Here is a 15,369-nt window from a genome sequence, read left to right on the forward strand (position 1 = left end):
AGGAGCAGGGCAAAGGGATTTCAGTAGGGGAGGAAGGATTTGCAGCAAGGATCAAAGGCCTGCCCTTGGATCTATTTATTTCAAGTGCAAAAGGGGGACAGGAGAGTATTTTAGGACGTTTCTGTATTGAAGGCTTTAGATGTAAATATGTATAAAATAAACCATAATTATTTGGAGGGGCTAATGATTATTACTTTCATGCAAGCAACATTTCTGAAGATTTTTGAACTGTAATAGTTAATGACCCACTTGTGCCTATAAGGATTTTAGTACATGCTGGCTGTTGCTGAATATTAATAACAAAAAGCTCCCATATAATAATGCCTGTTAGATAAAGTGATATTTAATGAGATACATACAGTAAGAAGCAAATTAAATGCACAAACAATTGTAGACACACAAGCCACAGTAATTCTTGATGTGTTATACGCATTAGGATGCTCAGAGATCTTAACATTTGGGTTTGTGATTATAATATGCCATTAAACCCTACCATTAAGGCAACAGACATGTACACACTTACTGGGGATACAGTTCAGTGGACTTTACTTCTAAGTAAGCATGCTTAAGAGGGTGCAGTTAACTGGAAGAAAGATCTGTTGAAATAAATAGATCCTCTAAATCAATATTGTTAAAATTTAGATGTTCTTACAATAGTCTGTTCCCTGTGTTATTGATCTCCCCCTTCTCCTTCTTTTAGGAGCTTTGCAGCACAATTGTGTACATGTCTGTGTAGAAGTAAGCCTTGCTAAGTTTCTGTGGGACTTACTCCCAGGCACATGTGGAATATAGCCTTAAACATCTCCTACGGCCATCACACCTAAGACTGAAGAATGGTTTACGTGAATCTGAAAGCTTGCATATGTTTTCAGGTTTCTAGTGAGTTAATAGTTTAGGGAGCATAAAAAAGAAAAGAAAAAACGTGCAGATGCATAATGTGATATCTCAAGAGGCTGGGGGAATATACACTGGAGAAGAGTTGCTGTCCTTCAAAGTTTCTCTAATACTCATAACAGAATGGATTTGTATTGCTATAAAGCTGCTGTAGTTCATGATCCTTGTTATACATGTAATAATGATAAGAAAGCCAGCTGTCTGCATACTGGCACTTTTGATCACCTTGGTGATAGAGATCAAAATCTCCCTCTTTCCCAGGAAAGCAAGCCAGAGAGAGCCTTTGCAAAGCCATGGCACCAAACTGATAGGTCAGTTTCCTTCGGATTTTGATTATTTCTCCTGTTCTTCCGTAATTCCTCAGAGCTCTGGCCATTTTCTGGTAGGTCATGATCTTCCGATTTCCCTTGCGTTCCCCCCACAGTTCTGCCAATTTCTCCTTGTGTTTGGAAACAAACTGGAAGACGCCATTGGGCTTATCTAACCACTGGATGCAGTTTGCCAGGTCTGGATTATGGAGAGATTCGTGAAGATATTCAAACAGGCGTAGCTTCTTCCTGCCTATCAGGAAATTTAAAATAATAATAATAATTAAACAGGTCCAATACCTTGCCTGAAAATGGGATATTGGAGACTGGCTGATAATTATCCAACCTGCTGGGATTCAAGGGAGGCTTTTTCAATAAAGGTCTTATAGCTGCCTCCTTCAGGCATGCTGGAACCATGCCCTGCTGTAAGAAGACTCTGACCCCTCCCTTCACCCCCGCTGGCCCTTTTGATGAGCCAGGAAGGACAAGGATCTAGCATCCTTGGGCTGTACAAATTGAAAAGTATTCATTAACACCAGACAAGCAGAGGCCAGTTACATCCACCAGATCTGTATCAACTATAGCATCCAAGTCAGAATGGATCCAAGTGATTTTGTCAGCGAAGTGCAGAACGACTTGTTCACAGTGGTCCATTAGTTGTCTAAATTCTCCTTACAATGGCCAAATTGTAAAATACCCCTGACCCCACATTTCATTGGATGTCAGGATTTGACACCTACCTTTCCTTTCCATTCTGAACAGAGGAGAGGTGCAAACAGCTTCTCTGTGTGAGTGAGCACAGCGGTAGCTGATATAAGTGCCTTTCACTGCCCATAAAATTGATGGGGCATGCCCATAAAATTGATGGGGCATGCCCATATAATTTTGTGGTCCTCTCTTTCTGCTATTTTAGATACCCATTTAGATGTGGCAGACATAATGACATGCCTCTTCAGCAACCATTTTATGTTATGCCACATCCCCATGGCAGCCATTTTGTGTTATGTCATGCTCCCACAGCTGCCATTTTGTGACTGGTGCCCATGGTGTTTAGTCCAAATGCCCACTCGCCCCCAAAAGTTGACAAACCCTGATCTAGAATCAAAACAATGCACACATGTAATTTCCAGAATGTTCACAAACCTTTCCTGCCTTTTTGCTGCAAAGGTATGACATACACCTCTGGATTTTCTGGAACGGTCTGCAGAGTATGGTACTCAGCTGCACCCAGATAGAAATCTGCCTCTGTATTCTTAAAGAAATGGACAATAATAGTGCGAGGAGACATGAAACGGAGTGAAGTTATTTACCTGTTCTCTAGAATTCCACAGTGACCCAAGCTTTCTTCAAGTGAAGGAGCAATGTTCTGTGGAGCTATGCCTTTGACCTTGCCTCTGATGATGAAGGACTTTGGGCTAATCCCACAGTGGCTATCTGTTATGGGAGTAGCTGGGGGGGACAGGGAAGGGCAGCTGCCCCCCTAAATCAACAAAAATACATAAAAATTCATAGTAAACTGAGGTTCTACCCCGCACCCCAGCCAAAGGTCTGCCCCCCTAACAAAAATCCTGGCTATGCCCATGCTGTGACTCTGAGGTGAAGAGGACTTCACACATAGACTTCTATGCACGCAGCTTTCCCAAAGCTCTGAAACCCTGCTTATGCAGGGCCCCAGACTCTAGGGAAGTCTACACAAGTAGAAGTCTACATGCAAAGTCTTCCCCACCCCAGAGTTTCATGCTAAAATGAGGATGGTAGGAGCAGGGCAGGGGAAACTAGTCAGGGATGAGACTTGAGACTCTCTCAAAGCCACACATGGTTCCCACCTATTAAGTAGTGGGTTGACAAAGCAGACGACACAGAGATTTCTCCAAGTACAGTGGTACCTTGGGTTACATACGCTTCAGGTTACATACGCTTCAGGTTACAGACTCTGCTAACCCAGAAATAGTGCCTCGGGTTAAGAGCTTTGCTTCAGGATGAGAACAGAAATCGTGTTCCGGCGGCGCAGCGGCAGCAGGAGGCCCCATTAGCTAAAGTGGTGCTTCAGGTTAAGAACAGTTTCAGGTTAAGAACGGACCTCCGGAACGAATTAAGTACTTAACCCGAGGTACCACTGTAGTTCTTTATAAGTAAGCTGGAACTGAACTGAACTGAACTGAACACAGCTCAGCCAGCCTGCTTTTATAGGCAGCCAGCTGTCAACACTGTAACAGCAACAGCTCAGGGTTTCCTGCCTAAATTAACTGACGTGGACCTGCGTGAAAACTATATACACAATTCCCCCTGGTGGCCAGGGTGAGAACTTCAATACATAACACCACCCATCAGTGGTCCTGTTCTATACTCTCCTCCTGCTTTTGCTCAGCTGGAAAGCATCCTTGAACTCTGATGATGCCTCTTGCTTGCCTGGATAGAGAGATGTGGGTTGTGTACATGTAGAAACTTTTGATTTTGTGTGACTGGAATATAGCCTACTGAACAAAGGTGGGGCATAGGCATCGCTTGCTACCTCTGGCCTCACTCACTATAAGCATGCGGCCCCCAGAAGGGAAATATGGCCCTTGGGCTGAAACAGGCTTCCCACCTCTGATGTCAAGAATGCAATAGAATAGAATGCATTTTTCGTTTCTCCGCCCGCCACCCCTGCACTTAAATACTGAGTTTTACTTACTAGTAAAGTCGGTGTTTCACTCCAACTATATATTGGTTTATCTGATAGGTAACTTGGGTTTGCTTGGAGAGAATGGTGATGGTAAGTCAGACAGTTTTTAAAGTCTTCTTGGGGAAAATAAACAGAATATGTCAGCGAGAGGTAAAAAATATGTGTAAATAAGTGTAAGTGTAAATAAGTGTAATAAGAGGTAAAGAATAAGCTCCAGGGCATTCATTCATTCATTTACAATATTTATTTGCTTACAGTTAAATGCTAAATTGCAACTTTAAGCAATAAAATGCTAAGCAGAGAATACAAACAGTTTAAAACTAAGAGTATATAAAAAAAATCTCCACATGGAGGATAATGCCTGAAACTCTACTTTACTGGAGAGCTCACTCTGAGATGTGTCTCATTTTACACAATGCGGCGCAAATCCAGGACACCATTTTCCAAGTCCAATATCCCATGCAAGATCATGGACCCAGAAAGAGCATTTTTGAGGGGCACAGTGCCCAATCTTTTTTTTCTGGGTTAAGATCTTGGCCCAAAATCACACAAGAGTGAGGCACCCAAAATAGCCACCATACTCTTGTGGGGGGAAATGGGATGTCACCGTTTTTCCAGGGCAGTTGATGGGTATGGCTTACTGTATTGGACTAGGAAGGCCTAGGTTCAGATTTTCACTCAGCCACAAAGCTGAATAGAAGATGGTGTTGCACCAACCATAATCCCCCAGCCAAACAAACCTCACAGGGCTGTTGTGCAGATTAAAATGGGAAGGAATAAGTATGCTATCCTGAGGTCTTTCAAGGAATGGCCAGGATGTGTGTGGAAATGAAACTATAAATAATTAGATTTAAAACACATTATACTCCAGCAAACCTAGACAGCATCTTAAAAAGTAGAGACATCACCTTGCCAACAAAGGTCCATATAATAAAAGCTATGGTTTTCCCAGTAGTGATGTATGGAAGTGAGAGCTGGACCATAAAGAAGGCTGATTGCCAAAGAATTGATGCTTTTGAATTATGGTGCTGGAGGAGACTCTTGAGAGTCCCATGGACTGCAAGAAGAACAAACCTCTCCATTCTTAAGGAAATCAGCCCTGAGTGCTCACTGGAAGGACAGATCGTGAAGCTGAGGCTCCAGTACTTTGGCCACCTCATGAGAAGAGAAGACTCCCTGGAAAAGACCCTGATGTTGGGAAAGATGAAGGGCACAAGGAGAAGGGGACGACAGAGGACAAGATGGCTGGATAGTGTTCTCGAAGCTACCAGCATGAGTTTGACCAAACTGTGGGAGGCAGTGGAAGACAGAAGTGCCTGGCGTGCTCTGGTCCATGGGGTCACGAAGAGTCGGACACGACTAAACGACTAAACAACAACATACTCCAGCAATTGTTTGCTGGATTCTTTGTCCATAATGTAATTTACCATAAGTTTTTTATGCTGAACACATCAGATTTGGGGGACAGGTGAGGAAACAGACAGTGCATCTTTTTCATGTATATTCTGACATTCGGAAATAATTGGAACTTACACATAATCAGAACCTGGGACTCTGGGCTCATTTGGGAAGAAGAGCAGGATAAAGATGTAACAAATAAAATAAAACAAAGCTGGAATATAACTAGTATTGCTTTTTTACCTGGCGCATAATTACAGTCGCCATAGGAATGTTGCTGTAACACCTCCAAGGCATCTTCAAAGGCTTGTCCTAGCAAGTCTTGGTCTGTAAAGCTCTGTGACAAACATATAACTGAAAATGTGCAAGATGCAGCTTTATATACACCACTTCATTATATATATATTTCCAAAATATCTCTTTGGGAGTTGCCAGACTTGCTCTGAATTCGAGGCGGGGGGGGGGAGCATTTTACAGAATGACAAAAACCTGCTGCCCAAATTAGGAGAGCAGTCGGCAGGATGATTTGCACCAGGCACAGATATCTAGAGACATGCAACCGTTGCATTCACTGTGATGAGTTTCTGAGAGAAGATTTGATTAGAGCTGGGTGATATATTGATATATCATACAAAACCGGGTTGAAGTCCATATCGTGACAATGCTTTCATAATTTTTGACCTGGTAATATATCGCGAATCATGATGAGTCTATGTGTGTTATGCAAAACTCACAATGTGGGGAAAACCATGAAGCCAGCCAATGCTTCTCTTGATTCCTGCAGCCCCCGTTAACTCTGCCAGCTCATCTCTCCCCTGCCTCCTTCAGGGGGCAGTGAATCACAAGAGCAGGCAAAATCACAAGAGCTGGCAAAAATCACAATGAGAGAAAAATCATGAAGCCAGCCGGCTACCTATTAAACTACAGAATGGCGGACAAAGTTTATATCTTCACCACATTTTGGTAATTTTCGTAAGCGTATACTGCTCTGCATCTGACAGATCTCCAGCTGAAGAATGACTAAGCATTGACAGCAATTAAAGTGACTTCATAAAGAATTCCTTAGAAAAAATGGAAAGCTTTTCTCAAAGAAACCAATGGCTTGCAAACTTACCATTTCTTTTTTTAAAAAAAGCAAATATCAGATCTTCAAGCCTGTGTGAAAGCAAAACAGCTTTATTTAGAACTGGAGTTACTGTTCAAAATCCAAAAATGACATTGAGGTATAATTTCTCTTCCATAATTGATGGCAGATTCCACTCCTATTACCAATTTAGTTTATTTACTCATGCACTTTCCCCCATTTATTTACAGCACAGTCTTAAACTGCTTTAATGACCAGTTCCTCTTCCCAGAGAGCTCTGGGAATTGTAGTTCTGTGAGAATGCTAAGTGTCTCCTAACAATTTCCAGTACTCTTAACATGCTACAGTTCACAGGATTCTTTGGGGGAAACCATGACTGTTAAAGTGATATAAACTCAAAAGGAAAGTTTTACTTTATTGAAAAAACTAATCCCACTTCATTGCAAGTATGATATCAGCAAACTGTGTAAATGCTTTATGGATTTCCTGAATTATATTAGAGAAAACTCTTTTGCAAAAATGTAAATATTAGGCAAAAATGCATATTCAAATGTGTTTACTAGGAGAAATACGCACAAAAAAGCTTACAAATTTTCATGAAGACTTAATTTTTTTTAAAAAACAACTGCCGTAGAAATGTGGTGAACTGAATTTAAGATTGGAAAAATGAGAAACTGAGAGAAACCAAAACTCACATATTTGCTCATCTCTAGTGATGGGTGGGATATACATTTTTTAAAATAAAGCAAATAATGATGTTTTACTGGAATGTACATAATCACTTCCAAAAGACTATGGAAAGAAAGAAAGAAAGAAAGAAAGAAGGAAGGAAGGAAGGAAGGAAGGAAAGAAAGTTTAACATTACTGTTGAATTCAGATTTCACTAGCCACAATTATTGTGACTCTGCAATTTGCCACGAACAGCAAAAAAATGAAAACACTGGGGTATTTAAAAACAGGTTGTGACACATCCAGCTGTGTCACAGAGACGGCCCTGGACTAGATACAAAGGAAGCCTTGACTTCTGCTCAGTGCATGGGATGGAGAATTTGCCAAAAACTGTTGTTCTCCTTGCTGGACAACAAGCTGATCATTTGTCAAAATTCTTTTCTTGCTGACTGTCCATCAAAAAGGGGAAAGAAATGTGCCAGCCTCCTCCTGTGCCTTTATTAGTGATTTTATGAACAGGAATGAGCAAGTGAAGCTTTGTATGGCTTGCAGCTAATATCCACAGATCAAGCTGCTGTTAAAGGTGACTGTTGATTAAAATGTTAGCAAACCTTTAGGGCACGGGAGCCCCTGTCCCACTTCGCACCTGGTCACATTGCAATCAGCTGAAGTCACTGGCTTTAGAAAGGCATCACTTTTTCAGAGAGCTGGTGGTTCAGAAGAAGCGTTGCATACCCTTCAACATTTATCTGATGAAAACAGGGACGTCCCATTCCATAATGATAATTTTACTGTTTATACCCCACACATCTTACTGGGTTGCCCCAGCCACTCTGGGAGGCTTCCAACATATATAAAAACATAATAAAACATTAAACATTAACAAAAAAAGCCTTCCTTATACAGGATTGCCTTCAGACAGGTTGGTGGTTGGATAACTCCATACCCTCCAACATTTCTTCAATGAAAATAGGGATATCCTAAGGAAAAGTGGAGGGACGCAGGTGGCGCTGTGGGTTAAACCACAGAGCCTAGGGCTTGTCAATCAGAAGGTCGGCAGTTCGAATCCCCGCGACGGGATGAGCTCCCGTTGCTCGGTCCCTGCTTCTGCCAACCTAGCAGTTCGAAAGCACGTCAAAGTGCAAGTAGATAAATAGGTATAGGTATGCCTAAGAGATAAAATAGAGTTGTCCGTGACTGGACCTAATGGTCAGGGGTCCCTTTACCTTTAAGCAAAAGTGGGACATTCCAGAATCAAATCAGAAATCAGGACAGCTTCTCTAAATGAGGGATATCCCAAGAAAATAGGGACACTTGGAGGGTCTCGAGTTGCCGTTCATCATCCTGGGCATCAGTTATATGTGGGCAGCTGCTGGTGTCCACACAGCCCTGTAGGGTGCACTGGAGCATATGCCCAACTTCCACCCACCCTTGATGCCATGGGACCCCTTGCTTGCCATTAAGAAAATAATAACAGCAGAGGTGCTGCTGCTCGTAGCCACCACTCAGAATAATAGAATCATAGAATTGTAGAGTTGGAAGAGACCACGAGCATCATTTTGTCCAACCCCCTGCAATGCAGGAATCTTTTGCCCAACGTGGGGCTTAAACTCACGACCCTGAGCTTAAAGGTTTCATGCTCTACCAGCTGAGCTATCCCCAAGTTATCTTGGCCCACCCAACACACTTATTCTGGAAACACTTACCTAGGAAACGGCACTGACTCAAAGTGCAGAGGAACTGCCTTATAGGCAACATAGGAGAAATTAACTCCACAGAGGGGCTGCGTTTAAATAACCCATTTTGGGGAAGTACTGTAATTGGGGATTTCTCTTTAAAACAAAAGATGCGGCACACTGCAGCCTTAGCTTTAAAAAAAGTGTTTTTGCCGCCTTTTCATGAACAAAGGGGAAAGGCAGAAAGAAGAAGGAAGTTTCTTAATGCTAGGGCAAGCATGAAGGTGGACCCGAGGTTAGCTATTCTGTTGGAAAGAAATGGAATCAATGCTTTGAAGAGAAGAAGAAGAAGAGTTTGGATTTGATATCCCGCTTTGTCACTACCCGAAGGAGTCTCAAAGCGGTTAACATTCTCCTTTCCCTTCCTCCCCCACAACAAACACTCTGTGAGGTGAGTGGGGCTGAGAGACTTCAGAGAAGTGTGACTGGCCCAAGGTCACCCAGCAGCTGCATGTAGAGGAGCGGGGAAGCGAACCCAGTTCCCCAGATTACGAATCTACCGCTCTTAACCACTACACCACACTGGCTCTGAAATGGAAGAGGATTTAGGCAGTAGAGGCTGGTTCATTAGGACAACTGGGGCATTGCTGTTAGGATATTTCCGTTCCACCTTAGGTGTCCTACATGCCAGGAAATGAAATGAAATTCCTGCTGATCTGTTGTCTAAGGTTGTTAACAGAGAACAACTTAAGGTTTACGTACAAAGGTTGCAATTGGGTTGAACCACAGGTACTACAGGTTACACGGAAAGGGGGAGGATGTTAGGATATTTCCGTTCCACCTTAAAAGGGAGCAGGCTTTGTGAGTCACAGAGTCTGCGTATTTCCTGTTCACAGGATGTTTATGTTTTCAGTTGCTTTCGTTTCTTGTTGCCTAAGCATACCGATGCAGGCGGTCATGTTTTTCTTTGTTCTGATCAACGCTGAATAAACTCGGAAAAATGCTCTCCTGCTGTGCATCTTTCGCTGTATGAATTCTGCTGATAGAGTGTGCACCAGCCTAAGAATGTGGCAATCGATTTCTGAGGCTTCGTGTCGCTAAATGCAGATACTGCGTGTCTATGGGAGGTCGATGGATCGTCCGGCAGCCGGCTTGGGGGCTATGATGGACTTTGCCTCCCTGGCAGTATCCCAACAATTGCCCCACCAAGCTCTGCCTGCCCTCAACCAACCCCCAGATTCCTGCCCCCTTGCTTACAACCAACCAACTGCAAAAAAGAGAGAGAGCTTTTGAATTGGAGGGCTAAATGCAAAAGAGGACAGCTTTAACAGTTGGTAGTTCCATCAACCTGAGAAGTTCTGGGTGGTACTGGCCCAGGAGAAAGCATTATCTGTGGCAGCTCCCCAGTTGCGGAATTCCCTCCACACACAATCTGGCACCTTCACTATACAGTTTTCTGTGAATGCTTGAAGGTGCACCTCTTTAAGCCTTGGACACTTGAGATATATATATTTCTTGAGACTGCAATTTCCTTTAAACTGTTTTTAATGTTGTGTTTTAAATTCATGGAGTTGTAGAGCTGGAAGGGACTTGGAGGGTCATCTAGTCCAATTCCCTGCAATGCCTGGGACCTTAAGATAAAGAGTGGGCAATGAAATGAAATAAAAATAATGTAGAAGAGAGAATGCATCCCTTGTCATTTTTTCTGTATGCCTATGTATGTTTGCAGATATATGTGTGTGTGTGTCTATATGTACACACAAACATATATCTTCCTATTTACATATAAATGTAAGACTGTTGTCATGCTCTGTAGTTTGCGGCCATGGCAACTCCAGTATGATGAACAGCCGGCAAGAGAGCGGGGAACAGTGGTGGTGCCAGGCAGCCCAGGCAGGAACGGGGTCAAAAGCGCTTCTCAGAGCAGTTTAGCAAGCTGTTCTGAGAAGCACACGTCTTTATTTGAGCATGTGAACTTGAGCACTGAGCCATGTACCAAACGGCTGAACGTCAGAAATGAAAAATCTGTAACTAAAGAGGGGAGGGGAAAACAGAGAGAAGGGAGAGGGAATAAGAGAAGGTCCTGTTTTATTGTGGAAACCCTAATAGGCAATAGAGAGAGAGGGAAAGAATGCACTTTCCTGTTTCCCACCCTCAAAGCCTAGGCCTGTGTGGGCCACATACTTTAAGCACCAAAAATAGTTAAACGGAAGGAGTTTTGAAAATGTGAGGCATGATGACTCGGCATGGGATTTGGAACCAAAGCTGACTGAGCAGTAAATTTCCTATCAATCCACCACTCTCCTTTGTAAGTTGTTCAACCGAAATTAACAAGCAGGTTCTGTCTAGTGTAAGACGCATGCTTAAGACCAAATGAAGTGCTTTTAATTCTTGTTGAATTCTACATCCAACGAAACCCATGTTTAAGATGTCTATGGAAATCAATGGGGATTAAAATGGCTCATCTTTGGCTGGATTATGGATAGTGTTTTGAAAGCCTTGTAATGGCTGAAGAAACAGAAGGCCTTCTGATATGACTACAGTGGTACCTCTGGTTACGTACTTAATTCGTTCCGGAGGTCCGTTCTTAACCTGAAACTGTTCTTAACCTGAAGCACCACTTTAGCTAATGGGGCCTCCTGCTGCCGCTGCGCCACCGGAGCATGATTTCTGTTCTCATCCTGAAGCAAAGTTCTTAACCCGAGGTACTATTTCTGGGTTAGCGGAGTCTGTATCCTGAAGCGTCTGTAACCTGAAGCCTATGTAACCCGAGGACCACTGTATCTGGTAGACATGGAGGGAGGTGGGGCATTTTGTGTCTGGACTCTTGTATAATATATAACTGATTGTATAGTTCTGGTGCTAAACTCTCTCCCACCCCGCCCGCCCCCACTCTCTCTGCTGGTTAAAAAGGTTTTATGCAGCCATTTATTTGTTTTGTTCCTGTAATATAATATTGCCTTCTAATTATTCTACTTCTTGTGACCTACCCAGGGAGCATACGTTATTTGATAGTTTATATATTGGGTGCCCCCTGAATTTGCTGCCTGAGGCATTCACCTCATTCTACCTAATGGTAGAGCTGGTCCTAGTTTCACATTGACCACACTCTCCCATTTTATTATATTAGTGCAAGGGTCAAGTTCCAGAAGGAACTTGGAGGGGCTGCATCAGCACATGGATGGGATGTCTGCAGCACACACAATGCATGTTCATGCACACACATCATATACATCTCCCCAATGCCACAAGGTAGCCTTTTTCAAGGATAACTCCTACTCAGCACTACTTCTCTGGCAAATGCTTCCTTGGCACCATATAACCCAAGGCAGTGCCCTCTGTTGGGAAGTCCCATTGAGAAGGGAACAATTGAAAACCGCAACAACGAGGAACAGATCTGAACAAACCATTTTTTTTATTTAAAAAATGCTTTACTTTTCTTCAAAGATGCTGAGAGCATCATTTCCTCTGTTCATTTCCTAGCCACCGCCACCCCAAAAATACACCTAGCCAAGCATATTTGGATTAATCATCCATCATTTTTTTAAAAAATGTCCCACTGTTTTGCACTTGGTTGAAGTGCCACATTTAATATTATATTTTGCTCCAACCAAAGAGGATGCTCATCTAAAATGCACATAAATCCACAAGGAAGTCATGAGCGGGGCATAGTCCCCTAAAATGTACATCAAAGGTGGCCTTCCAGAAGTTGAGGACCACAGTGCCCATCTTCCTTGGCAGCTGGCTGGAGTTGATAGGAATTGGGGTCCCAAAACACTTGGAAGGTCACAGGCTCCCCAGTCCTGATATACATTTGTTACACCAAGAGGACAAAGCAGCCTTACAGAATAGTTGTATGCATGTTTACTCAGAAACCCTACTGTGTGCAACAGATTTATGGCCAGGAAGGTTGTGCATAGGATTATAAACTTCAGGTGTAATTTCATATCTTTATACTTGGAAGTAAAATCTACTGAAATTAAAGGAATTTACTTCTGAATAGAAATGTATAGGTCCCGTTGTTAGCAGTGCTTTTTTTTCTTCAAAAAATGTTTAGGGGTACTCTCATTTTGACTCAAAAAAAATCTCCACTTTATAGTTCAAACTGGAATAAATAAATACAGTAAATGGACAAAAGTACAAAGATTCACAAAATGTTTAGGGGTATGCGTACCCCCAGGAAAAAAGCACTGGTTGTTAGTCTCACTCTGGTCATGTGTCCCACCATTATTATTATTTTTAAAAATAGCTTTACTATGCTTATTTACCTGCAACACAGAGCTAGCTCACAAAAGCATTTGTTTTGTTTTATTTATACATTGTTAGCATCTCAGGGTGGCTTGCAAAAAAAGTTTAAATCACCATAAAATAAATCAAACCAAGAACATTCAAATGCCCCAAGATTAAAAAAAAGCAGAATAAAAGCAGTCAAATGAATTTTAAAAACTCAAAGCAGCATAAAAGCAACATCCAGAGGATTTAAAAGCCTACAAGAATTAATAAAAAGACTATAGCTGGAGCTAAAATGACATTAAGGCAAGCATCCCTGGGAGAACATTCCACAGTCAAGGAGCCACCACTGAATAGGCCCTTTAGGGTGGTCATGTGTCCTACTTTACAGAACATAGTTCTTTGTCTGAAGGAGGCTTCTGCTTGTAGGGCTGTGTGGTCCAAGTCTGCTTGAAAAATAAGAAAAAACAGTGGAGAGCAGCTGTATTCTCATTTTGTATTTTTCTGTTGTGAACTGCCCTGGAATCTTCTGATGAAGAAGAAGAAGAAGAAGAGTTTGTATTTGATATCCCGCTTTATCACTACCCGAAGGAGTCTCAAAGCGACTAACATTCCCCTTTCCCTTCCTCCCCCACAACAAACACTCTGTGAGGTGAGTGGGGCTGAGAGACTTCAGAGAAGTGTGACTAGCCCAAGGTCACCCAGAAGCTGCATGTGGAGGAGTGGAGACGCGAACCCGGTTCACCAGATTACGAGTCTACCGCTCTTAACTACTACACCACACTCTTCTCATGAAGAGCAGTGTACAGATTTAATACATAAATAATAAATAAATAAAATGAAAATATTTAGAAGTGGGTCCCCAACTACATGTTTTGGCCAAAGACTCAGGTATGAATAGGTTGGAGACGATTGATAATAATAGCTGGATATGCCTCAAGGTATATTCCATATGAAGACAGGAGTGCCTGGCGTGCTCTGGTCCATGGGGTCACTGTTAAGTTGTGGGCGAACATATCAGACGACACAGCAATTCTTCCAAAGCAGCTCTTTATTTGTAAGCTGGAACAGAATTGACTGAGGAGCTCAGTCAGCCTGCTTGTATAAAGCTCCAGAACAATGTAACTGTTGCCATTTTCTAAAACTATCCAATCACTGAACGTCACTTCCGATCCTTCATTTGCATACAAACTATCCAATCACTGAACGTCACTTTCGATCCTTCATTTGCATAACTATCTACAGTATCCCCCTGCTGGCCCAGGGTGAGAACTTCAGTACATAACAGTCACGAAGAGTCGGACACGACTAAACGACTAAACAACACATTCCACATGCCTGTGAACAATTGCCTGTTAGCTAATGGTCCCTGGATATCACTTTGCTGTAGCAGCTAAGCAGATCTGGGTTTTCTCACCACCTGAATGGGAGACCATCTGGGAATGTGTGCTGCTTTGGATTTCATAATGGGTATAAATATAAGTAAATAATTAGTATTAGCTGACCTCATCAGTTGCTGGGCTGTGTTAAAGCTTAATGGGTGAGGGAACTTTGCATGTTAGGAGAGCAATATTCACAATGCTGGTTTTAAAAGAAGCAGCTAATCCAAACAAAACCTTGTTTGAGAACACGGTTGCTCTATTTTCTCTGTGTATCTTTTTCAGTGAATGCCTGAGAACCGGAAGCAAGAAGACACAATCATTGCTTTTGTAAGCAGCAAACATTCCATCCATCAATTCCTCAAGTTACTGTGATGTACGAAGGAAAGACACTAGCTCCACAATGTGGCCTTTTTGCAGCACTGCATCTGATTTTGTGTGTGGTACACACAAATGTCATATATTTCACTGATGTGACGTAAGCATATATTGAAGAACCCCCACTCCCTGTCACACCTGAATTTCTCTGAGTGTGTCTCCTTCACACTATTTGATTCTCAGTCATCTGACTAAAACTTGCTATTCTGACGCTGGTGAATCTGCTTGATTCCCTGCTCAGAGGGCAAGTTTTTTTGGGAGCTGAAATACATCATCATTACTGCAATGCTTTGTATGTGGGGCTGCTTTTGAAGACAGTTTGGAAAATGCAGCTGCGTCAGACTGGGACAAGATGATCTGAAAGCATAACACCAATCCTGGCACAACTGCATTGGCTACCAATTCATTTTTGAGCCCAATTCAGAGTTCCAGTTTTAATCAATAAAGCCTTAAGTGGCTCAGGACATCAATACCTTGGTAATTGTGGGGTATGAAATGACAGTCTATGTGTTGTATAGGTGCTTTGCATTTACTGATAAATTCCCTAGAAATGAAGGGGTGCTTCTAGAAAGGGGTTAATATCACAGATGGGTCATTCTGATATCACAAAGGGTCATTCTAGAGGGTTTGAGGGTTTGTGGCTTGAAAGTCAATCAACACAGTGACAAAAATACTTCTTTGCTTCATT

The 15,369-nt window shown here is 42.4% G+C and overlaps 1 protein-coding gene across 1 annotated transcript; it reads right to left on the minus strand.

Moving 5' to 3' along the window:
- Nucleotides 1-327: 327 nt before the first annotated feature.
- SPIC (Spi-C transcription factor) lies at nucleotides 328-7,081 on the minus strand. Its single transcript, XM_053406587.1, has 5 exons — nucleotides 7,045-7,081; nucleotides 5,295-5,619; nucleotides 3,877-4,078; nucleotides 2,346-2,454; nucleotides 328-1,455 (listed from the first exon to the last, which is right to left on the minus strand). The coding sequence occupies exons 1-5, from the start codon at nucleotides 7,079-7,081 to the stop codon at nucleotides 1,001-1,003; spliced, it is 1,128 nt and encodes a 375-aa protein (XP_053262562.1). The 3' UTR covers nucleotides 328-1,000.
- Between the last annotated feature and the right edge of the window lie 8,288 nt (nucleotides 7,082-15,369).

Source organism: Podarcis raffonei, chromosome 10, assembly GCF_027172205.1.
Source record: "Podarcis raffonei isolate rPodRaf1 chromosome 10, rPodRaf1.pri, whole genome shotgun sequence".
In the NCBI taxonomy this organism is placed as follows: Eukaryota; Metazoa; Chordata; class Lepidosauria; order Squamata; family Lacertidae; genus Podarcis; species Podarcis raffonei.